The sequence below is a fragment of the Lepisosteus oculatus genome, chromosome 27 (genome assembly GCF_040954835.1).
Source record: "Lepisosteus oculatus isolate fLepOcu1 chromosome 27, fLepOcu1.hap2, whole genome shotgun sequence".
Lineage (NCBI taxonomy): Eukaryota > Metazoa > Chordata > Actinopteri > Semionotiformes > Lepisosteidae > Lepisosteus > Lepisosteus oculatus.
Genome location: NC_090722.1, coordinates 2,048,207 through 2,063,211, shown reverse-complemented (window position 1 = coordinate 2,063,211; position 15,005 = coordinate 2,048,207). Strand labels below are relative to the sequence as shown.

General features: G+C 48.5%; 1 protein-coding gene across 7 annotated transcripts; it reads right to left on the bottom strand.

The window, feature by feature from the left end:
* Positions 1-3,113: 3,113 nt before the first annotated feature.
* Positions 3,114-13,866, bottom strand: LOC138225320 (uncharacterized). 7 transcript variants are annotated; one of them, XM_069185155.1, is made up of 20 exons: positions 12,936-13,865; positions 12,426-12,523; positions 11,365-11,507; positions 10,882-11,016; positions 10,506-10,668; positions 10,183-10,281; positions 9,892-10,019; positions 9,442-9,588; positions 8,940-9,032; positions 8,527-8,649; positions 8,290-8,415; positions 7,808-7,930; positions 7,304-7,452; positions 7,029-7,149; positions 6,169-6,357; positions 5,783-5,932; positions 5,406-5,477; positions 4,986-5,082; positions 4,415-4,480; positions 3,114-3,335 (listed from the first exon to the last, which is right to left on the bottom strand). In XM_069185155.1, the coding sequence occupies exons 2-20, from the start codon at positions 12,514-12,516 to the stop codon at positions 3,253-3,255; spliced, it is 2,298 nt and encodes a 765-aa protein (XP_069041256.1). In that variant the 5' UTR covers positions 12,517-12,523; positions 12,936-13,865; the 3' UTR covers positions 3,114-3,252. The 7 variants fall into 7 exon arrangements, with proteins under 7 accessions (XP_069041256.1, XP_069041257.1, XP_069041258.1 ...); XM_069185156.1 differs by having other exon boundaries at positions 3,246-3,335; positions 4,918-5,082; positions 12,936-13,866; XM_069185157.1 differs by lacking the exon at positions 3,114-3,335 and adding an exon at positions 3,361-3,538 and having other exon boundaries at positions 4,918-5,082; positions 12,936-13,866.
* Between the last annotated feature and the right edge of the window lie 1,139 nt (positions 13,867-15,005).

The following is a 15,005-nucleotide window of genomic DNA, read 5'->3' as shown; positions in this document are numbered from 1 at the left end:
ATTGTTGCCTCCAAACAATAGAACGTCAGTTGAGTAACACGTTTTCACACATCCTAATCTTTACTTCATTAATGCAATTAACTAAAGTGATAAGAGAAGAGTTGTCATTTGGTGTAAACAAAATGTATATTTGAGTGTCACCAGAATATGAATGAAAGTTAATATTATGTTTTCATGTTTTCCTCCCTAGCGGCAGCATGTAAAGAGAGAACAATATTGATCTAACAACCGCTACCTTAAATTGATCAGGTACAACGCCTGATGCAAGGGACGTGTTCATCATACTAATTATAGGTCCTGCCAGTACTTCGAGGGAATCTTTGACTAGCTGAGTGGGGATGGGATCTACCGGGGGGTCTGTACACTAAAAGAATGTATGTAGATGATTCGGGAGCTATTTTAAGGAGCATTGCTTCAAATGTGTGAAAGTCATTAATAGTTTTTAATTCAATTCTCAGAGACTGACTGAAGATGGCTGCTAGGCCACCTCCATGCCCTGAGCAAAGAGCTTTCTGTAAAAAAGTTTCGCCATTAGGTGAGACTTCAACTAAAGGAATAGTGTCAGTGGGTCGAAACCAGGTTTCTGTTAGTAGGCAGAGGTCAGAGTTGGTGTCAAGAACCATATCATTAACCAGAACTGATTTGTTGCCTAGTGAGCAAACATTTAACAGTGAGCATTTTATGGTAGTTTCATGTTTTAACTGATTTAGGTTTACCTTCCTTTAGGTTTAATTTCCAGTGGAATGGAAATTAAATTGTCAACACAGTAGCCCCTAAAGAAACGTCTGAATTCTAATCTAGGTCTAGTGATAGTTGCAATACTCTGTCTATTCACACTCATAGCTGGTTTTGGATAGTAATGTGATTGATGGGATGCCGTGTGGTAGAGAACCTGGGTCGGTACAGGAGGTGAACTAGAGCTGGGAGTACAGACAGCACGCGATTTAAGATCACATGGCTGAGGCCTGGTTGGTGCTCTTAGTAGTCAAGCAAGCAGCTTCTCTGTTATATTTTGGGATAGAATTAATGATCCCCTCTGGTTAAGGTGGAGACCGTCCCATTTATAAAAGCCATTCCCAAAAAATGTCCCAATTATTAATAAAGGTTATTCTATTGTATGCAACCAGCGATTTAGGGAGTATAGCCTACTATAGGGTATGTCCCCTCTGTATAGGATTGGTAAGGCACCAGACACAACTAAATTCCGAAATGTTTCTTTGTGCTCTTTTGCACATTTATATCATTTGTTCCAGCGTGAACAACCAAGGTGGAAGATTCATTACTGGAAAATGTGTCTAGTTTCGCCTCAATGTCAGAAACTCAGGCCCCAGGAAGGCATTTTACAGAGACCACTGCTTTGTGATGGTTAGGATTTCTAACATTCCTGATTATCAAGTCGCCAATTATGAGCACCTTTTCTGCATCAACAGACGCACTGCCTAAAGCAGAGAACCTATTGTTGAGTCTGACTGGTGACTGGTGTGCAGGGGGTCTAGTCCTTGAGCTCTTAGACCCCTGTCTGCGACCCAGGGCTCACGTGTGGTTGCTGCTGGTGCCGGCGCTGACCTGGAGACAGCTGGGCCAGGAGGGACTGCAGCCACTTCTGAAATGACTGAGTGTTCTGACTGAGCTGAATCTATCCATCCCTCAACCTGGTTAATATCTAATAGTGTGCTAATGCACCCCTCCAAAACGGAATTCTGTCCTACAACTCTACTATAACTAAACGTTTCTGGCATTTAAAATTATCAACACAGTGAAGACGTGAGCTGGACATGCCTTCACGCTCGTGACAAGTCAACGTATTGCTCACAGGCCAGCAGCAACACTCACTAGGTACCACAGAACTCTCTTTTACCAACTTCTTGTACTGGAATACAATCCACCTCTGCTAACTGGCAGAATGGGGAAATGAAAGACGCAAGGAAGTCCTGCACTTCATGAACAGAAGCGACAATTCATTTCTCCTGAGATCTGCACTCTGTACATAGTCTTCTAGTGAATACACAACACCCATAAGTTAAGAGGCTTGAACTCCTTCCTGCTCAGAGTCATGTTCACACAGTAATAACTCGATCTGCCCAGGAGACACAACACTAGAACAATCCGATCTGTGTGACCGAGCCTCAGCACGTCCCTGCCTAGTCCAGTACACAGCTATGACTCTTGAATCCGCAGTGGAAAAAGAAGCTCAGAAGGTGAGATTTTTTCTTCGCTTCGTACTTGAGCTCTTTAAGTCAGTAAAATTGGAACGCGCTCCTGACTGCCGAATGTTACGTCACAATCCTGCTGCCACTACGTGACACATGCGCATAATCAGTGATTACAATCATTAATATTATTAATTGATTGAAAGTTATTATACAACTTAGTATTCTTCCTGCTCTCCCCACAAGCAAATGGTTCTCTTATTTCCAGTGTCAGTTGGAAAGTGTGTGAAGACACAGAGCAGCGCTTCTTCTTTATGACATGACCTCAGACATGCGTCTCCCCACGATCACTTCAGACTGCAGCTTCCTCCCACTTTCCACAGACCTGCTGCTTTGTCTTTCACGCTACACCATCACCGTGGCTTTTCCTGATCATAAAAATCTCCAACCAAACCAAACCAAGACAATTCATGTTCATTTGCTGCACCGATTGTATGAAAGAATGATCTAGATTTGCAACAGACAGATCTGTCTGCTATACAGTGCATTATAATGTTCCTACTTGATTCCCTCACACAGAGACCTCGTGCTCTCAACAATCTGTAAAAGCAAATCGCACTTTCAGAGCAGCTCGACTCCCAGCACACTGCAGCAGGGCCGCGGTGTGAGAAATCCCTGTGGGCCAGGAGAGCCAGAGACCTGCCGCTGTGCCACAGGAGGTCAGCGGACTGATGGGTGGACAGACTCGTCGGTTTGGGCTGAAGCTGAATCACCTGAGCTCTCCTGCGCCCCTCTGTCTCTCTCCTGCACTTCACTGCTCTGTATTCTGTACTTCTGTGTGAAACAGCTTGTTTCCAGCTTCTCCTGTCTGAACACTTGCAGACTGAAGACAGAAAAGCGCTTCATACACTTCAGTGTTGGTTCAGCACCATTCATACATTCTGGAATGAAAACCAGCTTCTGTACACGTTGTGTAATTTATTTAAACACAAAGTTGTGTGTGGAGGAGAGAGAGAGGTGTGCTGTCTGGTCCAGAATGAGCTGGGGCGCCCAGGTGTCTCTGCAGTGGCTGGGGAGGGGCGCCCCGACTCCAGAGTGCTGCTCAGGGCCGGGTGAAGAGCCCCATGGCTTCAGCAGCCCTCTCCCGCACCTGCGGCTCTGGGTCCTTCAGCAGGACCCTCAGATCTGCGGGAGGAAAGAGACGAGGCTGTTACTCGGGGTCCTGCAGCCCTGCTCAGCTCCTGACACACAGCTGCAGTGCTGATCCAGCTCTTGCCCAGCAGGTGTGAGTTAGGAGACACTGTGCAGAGCAGCAGGTCTGGACCTCATGCAGTGGGGTTAAAGAAGGAGTGTGAGATCCTTTCTGTGTGACATCTGTGTTCTCTTCACTGTCAGAAGGAACAGTAGTCAAAAATGTCAAACTATGAAGCTGGAAGAAACGGCCACACTGTAATTCACAGACCGCACAAGTCTCTAAAAAGAATAAAATAAAGCAGAGCTACTACAGATGTGCAATTCCACAAAAACCTGCTAAACAGGCCAACTATACATTTTTCATCTCCATGCTCTGAACTTCTCAAAACTTTGTACACTGGGTATCTATGGTGTGAGAGGCTACAGCCAGAATTTCTGGTTAAACAGACTCTAAAATACTAAATACTAACCCACTGAAGCTAAGCAGGTGTGAGCCTGGCCAGTAACTGGATGGGAGACCTCCTGGGAAAAACTAAGGTTGCTGCTGGAAGAGGTGTTAGTGGGGCCAGCAGGGGGCGCTCACCCTGAGGTCCATGTAGGTCCTAATGCCCCAGTATAGTGACGGGGACACTATACTGTAAACAGGTGCCGTCCTTAAGATGAGACGTCAAACCGAGGTCCTGACTCTCTGTGGTCATAAAAAAAACCAGGGTGTTTCTCGAAAAGAGTAGGGGTGTAACCCCAGCGCCCTGGCCAAATTTCCCATTGGCCCTTACCAATCGTGGCCTCCTAATAATCCCCATCTATGAATTGGCTTTATCACCCTGCTCTCCTCCCCACTGATAGCTGATGTGTGGTGAGCGTTCTGGCGCACTATGGCTGCCGTCGCATCATCCAGGTGGGGCTGCACATTGGTGGTGGTGGAGGGGATCCCCATTACCTGTAAAGCGCTTTCAGTGGAGTGTCCAGAAAAGTGCTATATAAGTGTAAGCAATTATTATTATTAATTATTATATACTGTACAAGAACAACTGGTCAACATACTGGACACAAAACACAAGCATCGTTACCTCGCTGAGCTCTTCTCAGAGCGAAACAAGAGCAGAGTCTCCTCTGCAGCTGCTGCACTTGGAGGCCTGAAACACAGAGGGGTTGAACAGCAGAGCTCCTGCACACACAGCACCACACAGGATACTGCACCAGCGCACACTGCCAACACTCTGAATGGAGAGCAGCTCATGGAAATGTGTTTCCTGGTGACATTGGTAAGTCTGATTAACCTGCCTCATTACTGACAGAAAAATGCATTTCAAACACTAGACAGAAAAAGGCTGAAAGTGGTGCCCAGTGTCCTGCTGCCGAAATGAGACTACTGTAGCTAGACATACTAGAGCCTTCTTACTAGAGGCCTTTTACTAGTGTGACATATCAGAGCCTGAGTCCTTTGAGAAAACCCCAGTGATCAAACACCTTCAGACTCAAACCTGTTTCAAGGGAAACCTACAGAGTAGCGTTTTAATGCTTGAATTCCCATCCCGGCAATACCCTCATCACTAACCACAGCACAACTCACTTTTACCAGTGGAGCATCATCTCTACACTGAGCCTCAATCACTCTTCTCATTGTCACTGAGCTCTTACCAATGAAGATGGCAGCACTTTCCCGAACCCAGGCCCTTCTGCTCTGTGCACCCTGGAGTGCAAGCCTCTGGGCCAGGCTGAACTGCCCACTCGTTATCTGGACACAGGGAATATTGCAGGGCAGTGTGAGACAGCACACTACTACTGTACAGGAGCCCCCATGTGAGAGACAGCCCTCCATTACACATAAACACCTCTAATCCATCTAATGAGAGTGTATGAACTCATCAGCACTACTGTGATTATAATCTGGATATAAACTGCTACTCACTGTAATTAGTGCTCAGTGTAAGCCTGGTTTAGCACAAATATATTTCCTAAATCTGACACAAGTCTTTGTGTGTTTGTGTCCCAAAAGCAGGGTGTGCTCCCCTCTCTCACCAGCAGCCCAGAAGCCAGCCCCAGGAGAACCTCACTCACCAGGATCCTGCACATCTCCTTCATGGACAGCACACATTCCAGGGTGAAGTGCTGTAGGACTGTCCAGCAGGCCTGGGGAAATCCACATTGTCAAAACCAGTTTATCTTGAAACAGAGCCCAAATTAAACAGAAACTACACAAATGTCACAAAATAGAAGCCAGCCCTGAAACCCTTTGACACATCCTTGATAGTAACCCTCTGAATGTTTAGATTTACAGGCTACAAGTTCGTACTGACTGTAGGGTTTTTTTTCTTCGCCAATTGCAAAGCTGGTCAAACACTGGATAGGTGACAAGTATCAATATCAAAGAAGGACGTGAGAAGACCCATAGTCCCACAGGCTCAGCCCAGCCAGCGGCAGCTCTGTGTCTTTACCTGGATGACCTCTGGGCTGGGGTCAGTCAGGTTCAGCAGCACGCTGACCAGGGAGCTGTGGACCTCTTTGTTGAGCCGGGCTTTCTCAGAGCCCAGCCTGACCAGCTGCCCCAGCAGAACCACTGTGACTCTGCGGACCTCCGGGCTCTCCTGTAACACAGACACAGGACAAGAGGGAAACTTTACACACAGACACGCACAAACTGTCACCACTTATTTTCTCCTCTCAGGGCTGGAGTCTGACCCCACTGTAGCTCAGTAGCTCAAAGAACAAACACTGTAATCATGGATATCCAATTGATTACAATTACAAACGTTATATTTAAATTTAATAGACAAAAACAAATGACACAATATTTGAATAAAGAACATCTTAAAAAACTTACACTTTCCAAGCAGGGCCTGGCTCTACAGTACACAAAGGGCACCAGTGCTTTGGCTTGACTCTTGTCCGCGATGGACAGGACAGTGATCAAGCCCAGTAGAGCCCGCAGAACAACTGGCTCAGCTGGGGTCTCCTGCTCTGTCAGGGCTGAGCTCTGAGCTGCCAGCTGCTCCTCTGTGTGTCTGTGGATCTGAAGACAGGAGGACACCAGTCGGCCTTCATTCCCAGTACTGCTGGGACAAGGGTTACACTGAGGGAGGGTCATGCTGGTCGCTGCTGGTCAGCAGAAGGGACAGCTAAAATTGACGTGCTAGCCAGCCACATCTGAAGATAATTGTCCACCACGCCTGCCTCAGGAGGTTCAAGCTACACAAGCCCTTGGTCTGGCAGCGCTCAGGAACTCGGCCAAAAGTCTCAAGCTTCTCCCTGTCTTCCGACTTTGCTCCTCGGATACTGGCCCCTAGCTTCACCCTGCCTTTGTTGTCTAGATCACCCTCTTGTGCTTGTGTGCTGTGTCTGTCTGTTTACAGACTGTGCTTATTACCATCAGCTCTGAGTTTGGAGTTTGCTGTGTGCTGAGCCTCTGTGTTCACCCAGCTTTGATCTGGCCTGTTCTGGACGTGGCTTTGGGCTGCTGGTCTGCACCACGCTTTTCTGTGCTCACCAGCCTGTCCCTGTGCTGCAAACAGGGAGCTGTTTGTTCACACAGCCGCTTGCCTGTTTGCTGGTGTCTCTCTGCCTGCTCTTGGGCAGCGACATATTACAGGGAGACAGTACCTCCGTGCTGTAGCTGTCAGCTGTCTGACTATCTGTCCTCTGCTCAGTTAGAAACACCAGCAGATTGGCTCTATAGTCACTTACATCCAGTTCTGGATCATCCACCTTCATCTCCCTCATCAGGCCGAGATGATCAGCCAGGTCCTTCACGGTCTCCGAGACCACCTGGCTGGTACTGAGGACCTGCCACACCTCCGAGAGTGAGCTGTAAAATACATCCCCAGCTGTCAGTGCAGGGCTCTGCATTCAAACTCATTCTCAGAGCTAAAATACACAAACACTGACGCCACAACACAGTGCTGTTGTTGTGATGCTTTTATCATTGCAAAGAGCTTCTCACTGTTAGAATTGTGCTCTACCTCTCAGAGGGAGAAATGAGGGTCACTAGGGACTGGATGGTCTGTCTGAGGTCCTGTGCAGCCAGATATAATATCCCCTCCCTCAAACTCTCTTCCAAGCTGTCATCCAGAGTATAACTACTGCCGAAGAATTGCAGCAGGTCAAGAGCCTACAGGGAACAAGAACAGCAGGTCAATCTCAGACAGATCACATGAGCTCTGTTACACTGACTGTTGAAGTTGTCCACTACTGCCCCTTTGTTGCAGTTCTCAGTGCTGTCTTCAGAGACAGGACACAGGATCATGTCACTAGGTGTGAACAAAGGAGTCATTTTTCTGAATACTTCTGGAGCAGTGTTTCCAAAAAGCTAAAAACACAACTGTATTGATCAATAGCAAAACAGTTTCCCGTCCAATCACTTCTCAAAAACTATCTGTTCTCCGATTCACAGTGACAGGATACAGCTTGTCCAGAGCATCCGTGTGGGAAAACAGCAGACAGGCGACTGCGTCAGACACACTGACCATCATTGTCGCCAGGAGCTCGGCCTTGGCAGGGAAGCTGGGAGCTCCGGAGGGACTGGCGCTGCGCACTGCCTGTGCCATCATGCCCACACTGCGGCACAGGCTCAGTCTGACATTGGGCTCCTGCAGGGGGACACACAGCAGCTCACTCACTGACAGCCCAGACGCCACCTCACCTCCACCAGCCCTGGACTCTGATGGACACTCACAGCCTGGACAGCCTTGGACACTGTATCCCTGTGTCCTCCTCCCCAGAACAATCCAATCAGGTTGAAGTATAATTAACAATGTCTACCCAGACACTGCAGGAAAGTAGCAGAACAAATAAGGAAGAACTTTTGCCTGAGAGTTGATACGAATACCTCCCTGCGTTAGAGAAGCACATTAAAGAATGTATCAGTGGTTGAATACACTCTTCAGACAGGAGCTGTGAGGTTCACTCTGTCAGGTCTCTTGTTCTTAAAGGAGGACATGTTGCCTACCTTCGTGGTGACATGGTGTCTCAGTCTCTCCATAAAGTCAGTGTCCATTCTCTGCAGTAGATCCTCTGCAGGTGCTTTAAGTGCAACGTGCCCATAGCACAGAATCAGGGCACAGGTGAAATCACTCTGCAGTAACAAGCATGACAATCCAGATCAAGGTGCTGAAACTTGTAGGTAGAAGCTGACATTAAGAGCAGCTTCTGTTTGTCTGTCAGGACTCTGATGCAGTACACCTACCCTAGAGCCCTGCTCATTGCAGGGGAAGGCTGGGTCAGTCAGCTGGGTCTCCAGTCTCTTCAGCACAGACAGCACCACATCCAGGTGCACACTGGCACACAGCCCCATCAGCACTGCCAGATCCTGGGACACCAGACAGGCATCAGAGCACTCTTACAACACCCACAAGGGCATCATGCACACTCTCTCATGGACTGCTGTTCTAATGCCATGATAAAATGAGCCGAGTCATCAATATCTTTCAACTGAATGAATAATGGCTTCAGCAGTCAGATACACGGCACTTCTGTGTTGCCATGAGCTGTGGAGAGGGGTAGATCACAGCACTGAGCTGCTGTCATTGATGAGGCTCCTGAGGGCTTCACTACTGTAACGTCTCTCTGTGCAGGTGAGCGGGCTGCTGTCCCCATTACCTGGGCGTGGACCATGGTCAGCAGCTGCTCCAGCTGGGATTCCAGCACTGGTCTGGCCTTCGGCACTGCTGCCCCCACAAGCACACTCAGACTCTGAAAGAAGAGCACGTTGGAGTCAATCTGGAGAGGCACTGCTGCTTCATCAAGAGGCCTCACTCTCTCAGTGTATGCAATAACACATTAGCATTAGGATTTTGGTAGTTTGATCACACACAAAAATCTGACAGAGCAGGATAACGCCTCCCCTGGACTCTACCCCTGGCAGATCCATCTTGTTCACACCCTTCCACAATCACATGGGGCACCACAGACCATAATCCTCTTCTGCACTGGGCCTCACCAGCACATCACTGGAGCTTGTGGACAAAGGGACACTGGGAAAGTGCTACTAGTGATTGTTTCGATCTACAATTTAAGGAATCAAAATCCATTTTCTAAAAGAAACGGACCTCGCAATCCACAACCTGTACACCTAAAGGCCCATTGTCGGTCACAGGCCTACCTTGTTGATTCTGGAGTAGCTGATGTCCAGCTCAGCTGCATACAGTGGCTGGAAGGCCTGTAAAACTGCTGGCAGCTCACTCTGAAACTTCTCCTCAGGGAGCAGGCAGCACATAGCTGCCAGGGCCAAGACAATGGCCTCCGTCACCTTCAGACAAAACACAAACACCATCATCCTCAAGGAAAGGATACAGTCACAGGAAAGCAAACTTGTCTAAAACCGCAGACAGTTAGAACAGCTTTAAGCAATGAATAAAACCTGCTTCATAAGTACACCCTATTCAACTTTGCTTACTGTGATCTGAACCCTAGACCCTGATACCCTTCCCTAATACCTGCATGGACACATCTTTTCTTGGCATTCAAGTCCATTCTTTCCTCCAGAACATCTGAGAATTCAGGATGATTAATAAGATGTCAAATAACCTACACTGGATTAAAGATCCCATACCTTTGGCTCAGAAGATGGCAGCCATCTGTGCACTACATCAAAACTTATGATGACCTGGCTTGAACAGTCCTGAACACACTGCCCGGGACCCTGGAATTTTGCCCAGCTCTCATACAGGCCTTCCAATGCTGACAACACAAGAGAGGAACAGCCTGCTACACTCCTCAGCTACATCAAAGCAGTCCTGTAGCTCAGTGGGAAGCGGTCTGAACAGGCCTTATCAGTGGATTGCCAGTGGAACCAAGCATTGATAACAACTGTCCCCCTAAATGAGACAGCTTGCACACTTACCAAAAGCCATCATTGCCTTCATTTTATTAGTCACAGCAAGGGGAAGAACAGGCACCAGCAGGTCCAGCAGTCTCACTATATCCCTTGCTATGTCACGACCTTCAAAGAAAACACATTTCACACTGGGTAGGGACCAAGGCTCATGATAACACTAGAGAGTCAGAAGCGGCATGAGTAACAAACACTGAGCCTTCATAATAAGCTCATGTATCAGGGCTTGAATGGACAGATACGAGCAGTATCATGAAGTTTGAAATACAACACAGTAAAAAATCTGGAATATATCTGTGCAGATCACACCCCATTAGCAGCACAGAACTTACTGCAGTTGCGGGAGATATCTCCTACAGCATTCAGCAGCGTGTGGTGAGGGAGCACTCCGGGCTGGAAGAAGGACAGTACCATATCCATGGTACTGTCGTAGTGGTCTCTCACCACACAAATGACTATGTTGCTGGCTGGCTGTTGCCAGTCAGGCAGCCATTTCTGAAACAACAGTAAAAAGAGATCAGAGTGACTTGGGAGTCGATAGTATTGGAGTTGAAGCTGCAGCTTGGATCAAGCCAATGAGCACACAAGTTAACATACAACGATTTGTTACCATTAGATGTAACAATGTGTGCTACAGGCAAGGAAACAGACCACAGCACTGCAGCAAGACAACAGTTCGATAGATTGAAATTAAAGGGATTTACATACCGGTGACATCGTCATCTCATTCAAGGCCATCGAGACGGTGCTCTTGGCCAAGGACTCATCCAGATGCTGCGCAGATGTTTTGCGCAGCAGCTTCTCCACTGCCTGGAGGACAGCAGAGCGATGGGCAGTTGTCACCTAGAGCAGGGAAGAACCAAAGCCAGGGGTGAGACTGCTGCTCTCATCACAGCACCAAGAGTGTCTGTTCAAAGGCTTCTCCTTCAGGGCCAGTCAGCCTGGCCAACGGGCACTGAGGGTGAAACAGCAGAACCACCCCAGCTCACCACACGAGGGAGTGGAAACACACAGAGAAACCCCAGCCTTCCACTCAAGCACATCTGTCAAGATGACAACACGTTAGGGCTTACATTCTGACTTATAGTTGTAAGAAAAAGCAGAGACAGTATCTTGGAGCACACTGGGCTCCTGATTAGTGCGTTTGCAACGACTATGTCAGGAGGTGTGTAGGGAGCTCCTTCATGTTACCTGGGGGCTCTCGAGGAATCCCAGGATAACTGGCAGTGTCCCCTTGGTGTTCCTCTGCAGGAGGGAGAGCAGCTCTTCTATCAGGAGCTTCCCAGATTCCTCATCAGAGCTGCTCATTCCCTCCAGAACAGCCAGGACCTCATCTACAGCAGACAAACAGACAGGGGAAACACTGGTGTCGCCGCAGCACAGACTTCTAGGGAGAAAACTCTTAAACTGACCTGTTGTCTGAGGGACCTAAAACCCTGCTGACACATGTCTGAGAATTATAGAGATCAAAATGATTTTTGATGCACAGCCCGTAAAAGCTGGGACTCTTTCACCCCAGAGAGGAATACAGATCTGCTCTAAGGGCAGGAGGCTTCAGAGTGCAGGGTTTTGTTTTCGTGGTCCTGAATAACAGCTGCAGCCACTGACACTTCTGAACCCTGAAGAGCCCACAAACAGAGCTGCTCTGTGGGTCACATCAGTCCTGTTAGCAGCTGCTCCTCCGCAAACAGAGGATCTCAGTGTTGAAGAAGAATCAGGCAGCAGCTCTGCTCCCAGGTGGAGAACCTCCTTCTGCTGCTCTAAGGGGATTAGAGCCTCTAATTCAGCGTCTCTCACACCCAGTCAAAAGGACTTGGACAGATCTTCATCAATATACATTTGCTTTTCCCAAAGTTACAATTAAATGTAAATGAAAGAATAATTGCAGTACATCACTCAGACACAGCTCATTTCATAACCACTGTGAGTTACTCATTTTCAACACTTTCAATGGTTTCATACCTTACATGGATGTTAGTCTTCTTAAAAATACTCTCATACTAAATTATTTTATATCTTATTATTTTAGCTTATATCTTGTTTATTTTTGCTCAAATCATTATTAGTTGAAAAGATGAGGAGACTGCTGTTGCTTTCCCTGCCTCGAGCTGAGGAGACCTGCAGGGTGACATCGAAGAGCCCCTCAGGTCAGTCAGCCCAGGGATGGAGTCCCAGTGGAAAGGGAAGCCAGGAGTCAGTGTGTGGGGGGACTGGCTTCAGGGGGCACTGGTCTAGATCCAGCTGTGTCATACCTGGCCCGGGGCACTGGCAGCCTGTGCGCTGCACACAGGAGGAGAGCCACTTCACCCTGCTGGGCTCACAGCTGCACTCCTTCGGGCTCATCTTGGACCTGTCAGTCAGCCAGTAGAACAGCACAGTGAAGCAGGGAGCTGGGTGGCTCTTTTCACACACTGGGAGTCAAGGTACTGCTGACAGGACAACAGCAGACCCACTAGACACCACAGAACTCTCTCTAACCAGCTGGTCCTACTGGAATACAACCCAACAGGCTGAAGGGCAGACACAGGATATTGAGAACACAAGCAAATTCTTCACATCAGTGAAAGCAGAGACAGGAACAGAAGCAGCAATGAATTCCTGTTCAGATCTGCACTCTGGGCTTTAATAAAACTCCAGCAGGTTAAGAGCTTTTAACCCCCTCTCACTGAACACCGTGTTAACACAATAACCGCTCGATCTGCCCAGGAGAAACAGGTCAAGAACAATCGGATCCGCGATACGGAGCCTCGGCAGGTCCCTACCTCGTCCGTAAACCACCAGGATCTTCAGTGAAAAGACAGAGAATATTGACAAGCCGTGTCGAGCTGAAGTGTTTTCTTCGCTACGAGCATCAGCGCTGAGCGACTCAGCAGCACCGGAGCGCTTTCCCGGACCGCAATTGTTGCGTCACAATCCCGATGTGTCGACGTCACGCTCACGTTTAATAAGTCATTATAATCACTATATTTAATTATAAAATTACAATTTTATATGCTTTCTGATTTTTCCCAACTCTACCAACAGAAGCACTAATTGTCTGATTTCCAAAGTGTCAGCCGGAAAGTTTCAGAAAACACGGAGCGGAGCGTCTTGCTCACGATATGACGTCAGACACCCCTTCCTCCCTCCATCCAGACTCGCCTCTCCCTCCTCTCTCACACGACTCGCTCATCAGGGCTTCTACTGTCACTCCAGTCTCCTGCCAGACCTCTCCCAGACACAGCCTGCTCATTAGTCCTCCTGTGACCCAGACTCGCCCTGCAGATCTGCTCTCCGGCTCCTCCTCATGGTCACTCCGCTCGCTCACGCACAGACCTTGTGCTCTAACCAGTCCGCAGCGACACATCTGGTCTTGAAGCAGCTCGTCTTGCAGCGCCCTGCAGCAGCGCCACGGTGTGTGAAGCCCTGCGGCCGGGAGCAGCAGAGACCCGTCGCTGGGCCGCAGGAGGTCCGAGACTGACGGTCCTGCAGACCCGCTGGTTCTCATAGCGGCGGAGCGGGGCTGCAGGTCTGCCCTCGGCTCTTCTCCGCAGTGACAGGAGGCAGAGAGAGCCGCGCCTCAGGAGCCCCACACGCCTCCACAGGGATCAGCCGCAGGGAGACGATCGCTCCTCCGACACACAGCCGCTCACAAATAACGGCTGCGCTCCTCTCGCGCCCTCAGCGGAGCGGGCAGCCGCGAGCCGGAGCCGGAGGAGGCGGAGACGCCGAGCGCGCGGACCTGCGACTCAGCCAATCAGAAGCCGCGATCTGTAGGGGGCGGGGCCTGAATGAAGAACAAGAATACAGTAGGAATATGTTAGATTATTAATATAATAATAAAACAGTTGCCTATGAAAATGCTTGTCAGATGCACCTCAGTTCAGCTGGATCCATTTCTGTGTGAAACAGCTTGTTTCCTGTCTTCATGACAACTTGTCCAAGACATTCTGGATGAAATGAAAAAAAAGTTTAAAGTTTAAACGGTTTTTTCCTCATTTGAATGAAACCCAAATGGCTGGAGGTTTAACAGCAGGATATGCAACATGTGTTTCTTCCAAGTGGTCATTTTCCTTCTGCTTCTAAAACCAACTGAACTCCGATAATTTTTTTTTCAGTACATTCATTTCACCAGATGAGTAGTATCAAAAATCGGCTGCACATAAAATGAGCATTTCTGTCAGAACTCGTCAGTTTAACCTACTGCTGAACAGGCAAAGTAAGCTTTGCTGCAGGCAGTCACTTTCAAGATTCAAGATGTTTTATTGGCCATATACAACAAGTGTGTTGGAATGCCTACTCGTTCAGCTGTACCCAGCAACAGTGGAGGAAAAAGAAATAACAAACAGACATGGACAATACTGTAACGCTTACGGCCGACAGGCACTGTGTAAGAGCCGGCTTACCAGAGCGGTGACGTCGCTGCCCTTCCCTGTGATAGCAGGACTACAGCTACCGGGCTGTAGAGAGATCTCTCTTTAGCTCACCGGGCTGGGTCCCTGCTGAGTGACGCGGGAGTCCCGGGTTCGAGCCCCCGCCTGAACCCCCGTTGCTTTACAATACATTTAAATTATAGACATTATAACACAGCCATGACAGGACATAGTGCAAACAGTGCAGTACCTTAAAGTGCAGGTGCTAATTTGAGCTGTTTATGATGCGGACTGCCCTGGGGAAGAAATTGTTTTTGAATCTATTGGTCAGTGTTCTGATACTGCGATACCTCCTACCAGAACCCAGGGGTGAAACCAGATCGTGGCCAGTTTAGGTCCCAGTTTCTGTGAGACACCCCCAGACTGTCCTGATCTGGGTCTCCTGTGGGACGGGTGGTGACTCGAGTTTGGCAGCAGAGC

Coding starts and splice junctions, on each gene's coding strand:
- LOC138225320 (XM_069185154.1), bottom strand. CDS start 12,516: ATGAGCCCGAAGGAGTGCAGCTGTGAGCCCAGCAGGGTGAAGTGGCTC. Junction 11,017..11,364: donor GATTCCTCGAGAGCCCCCAG/GTAACATGAAGG, acceptor TCCCTGCTCTAG/GTGACAACTGCCCATCGCTC. Junction 8,650..8,939: donor TGACCATGGTCCACGCCCAG/GTAATGGGGACA, acceptor CTGGTGTCCCAG/GATCTGGCAGTGCTGATGGG.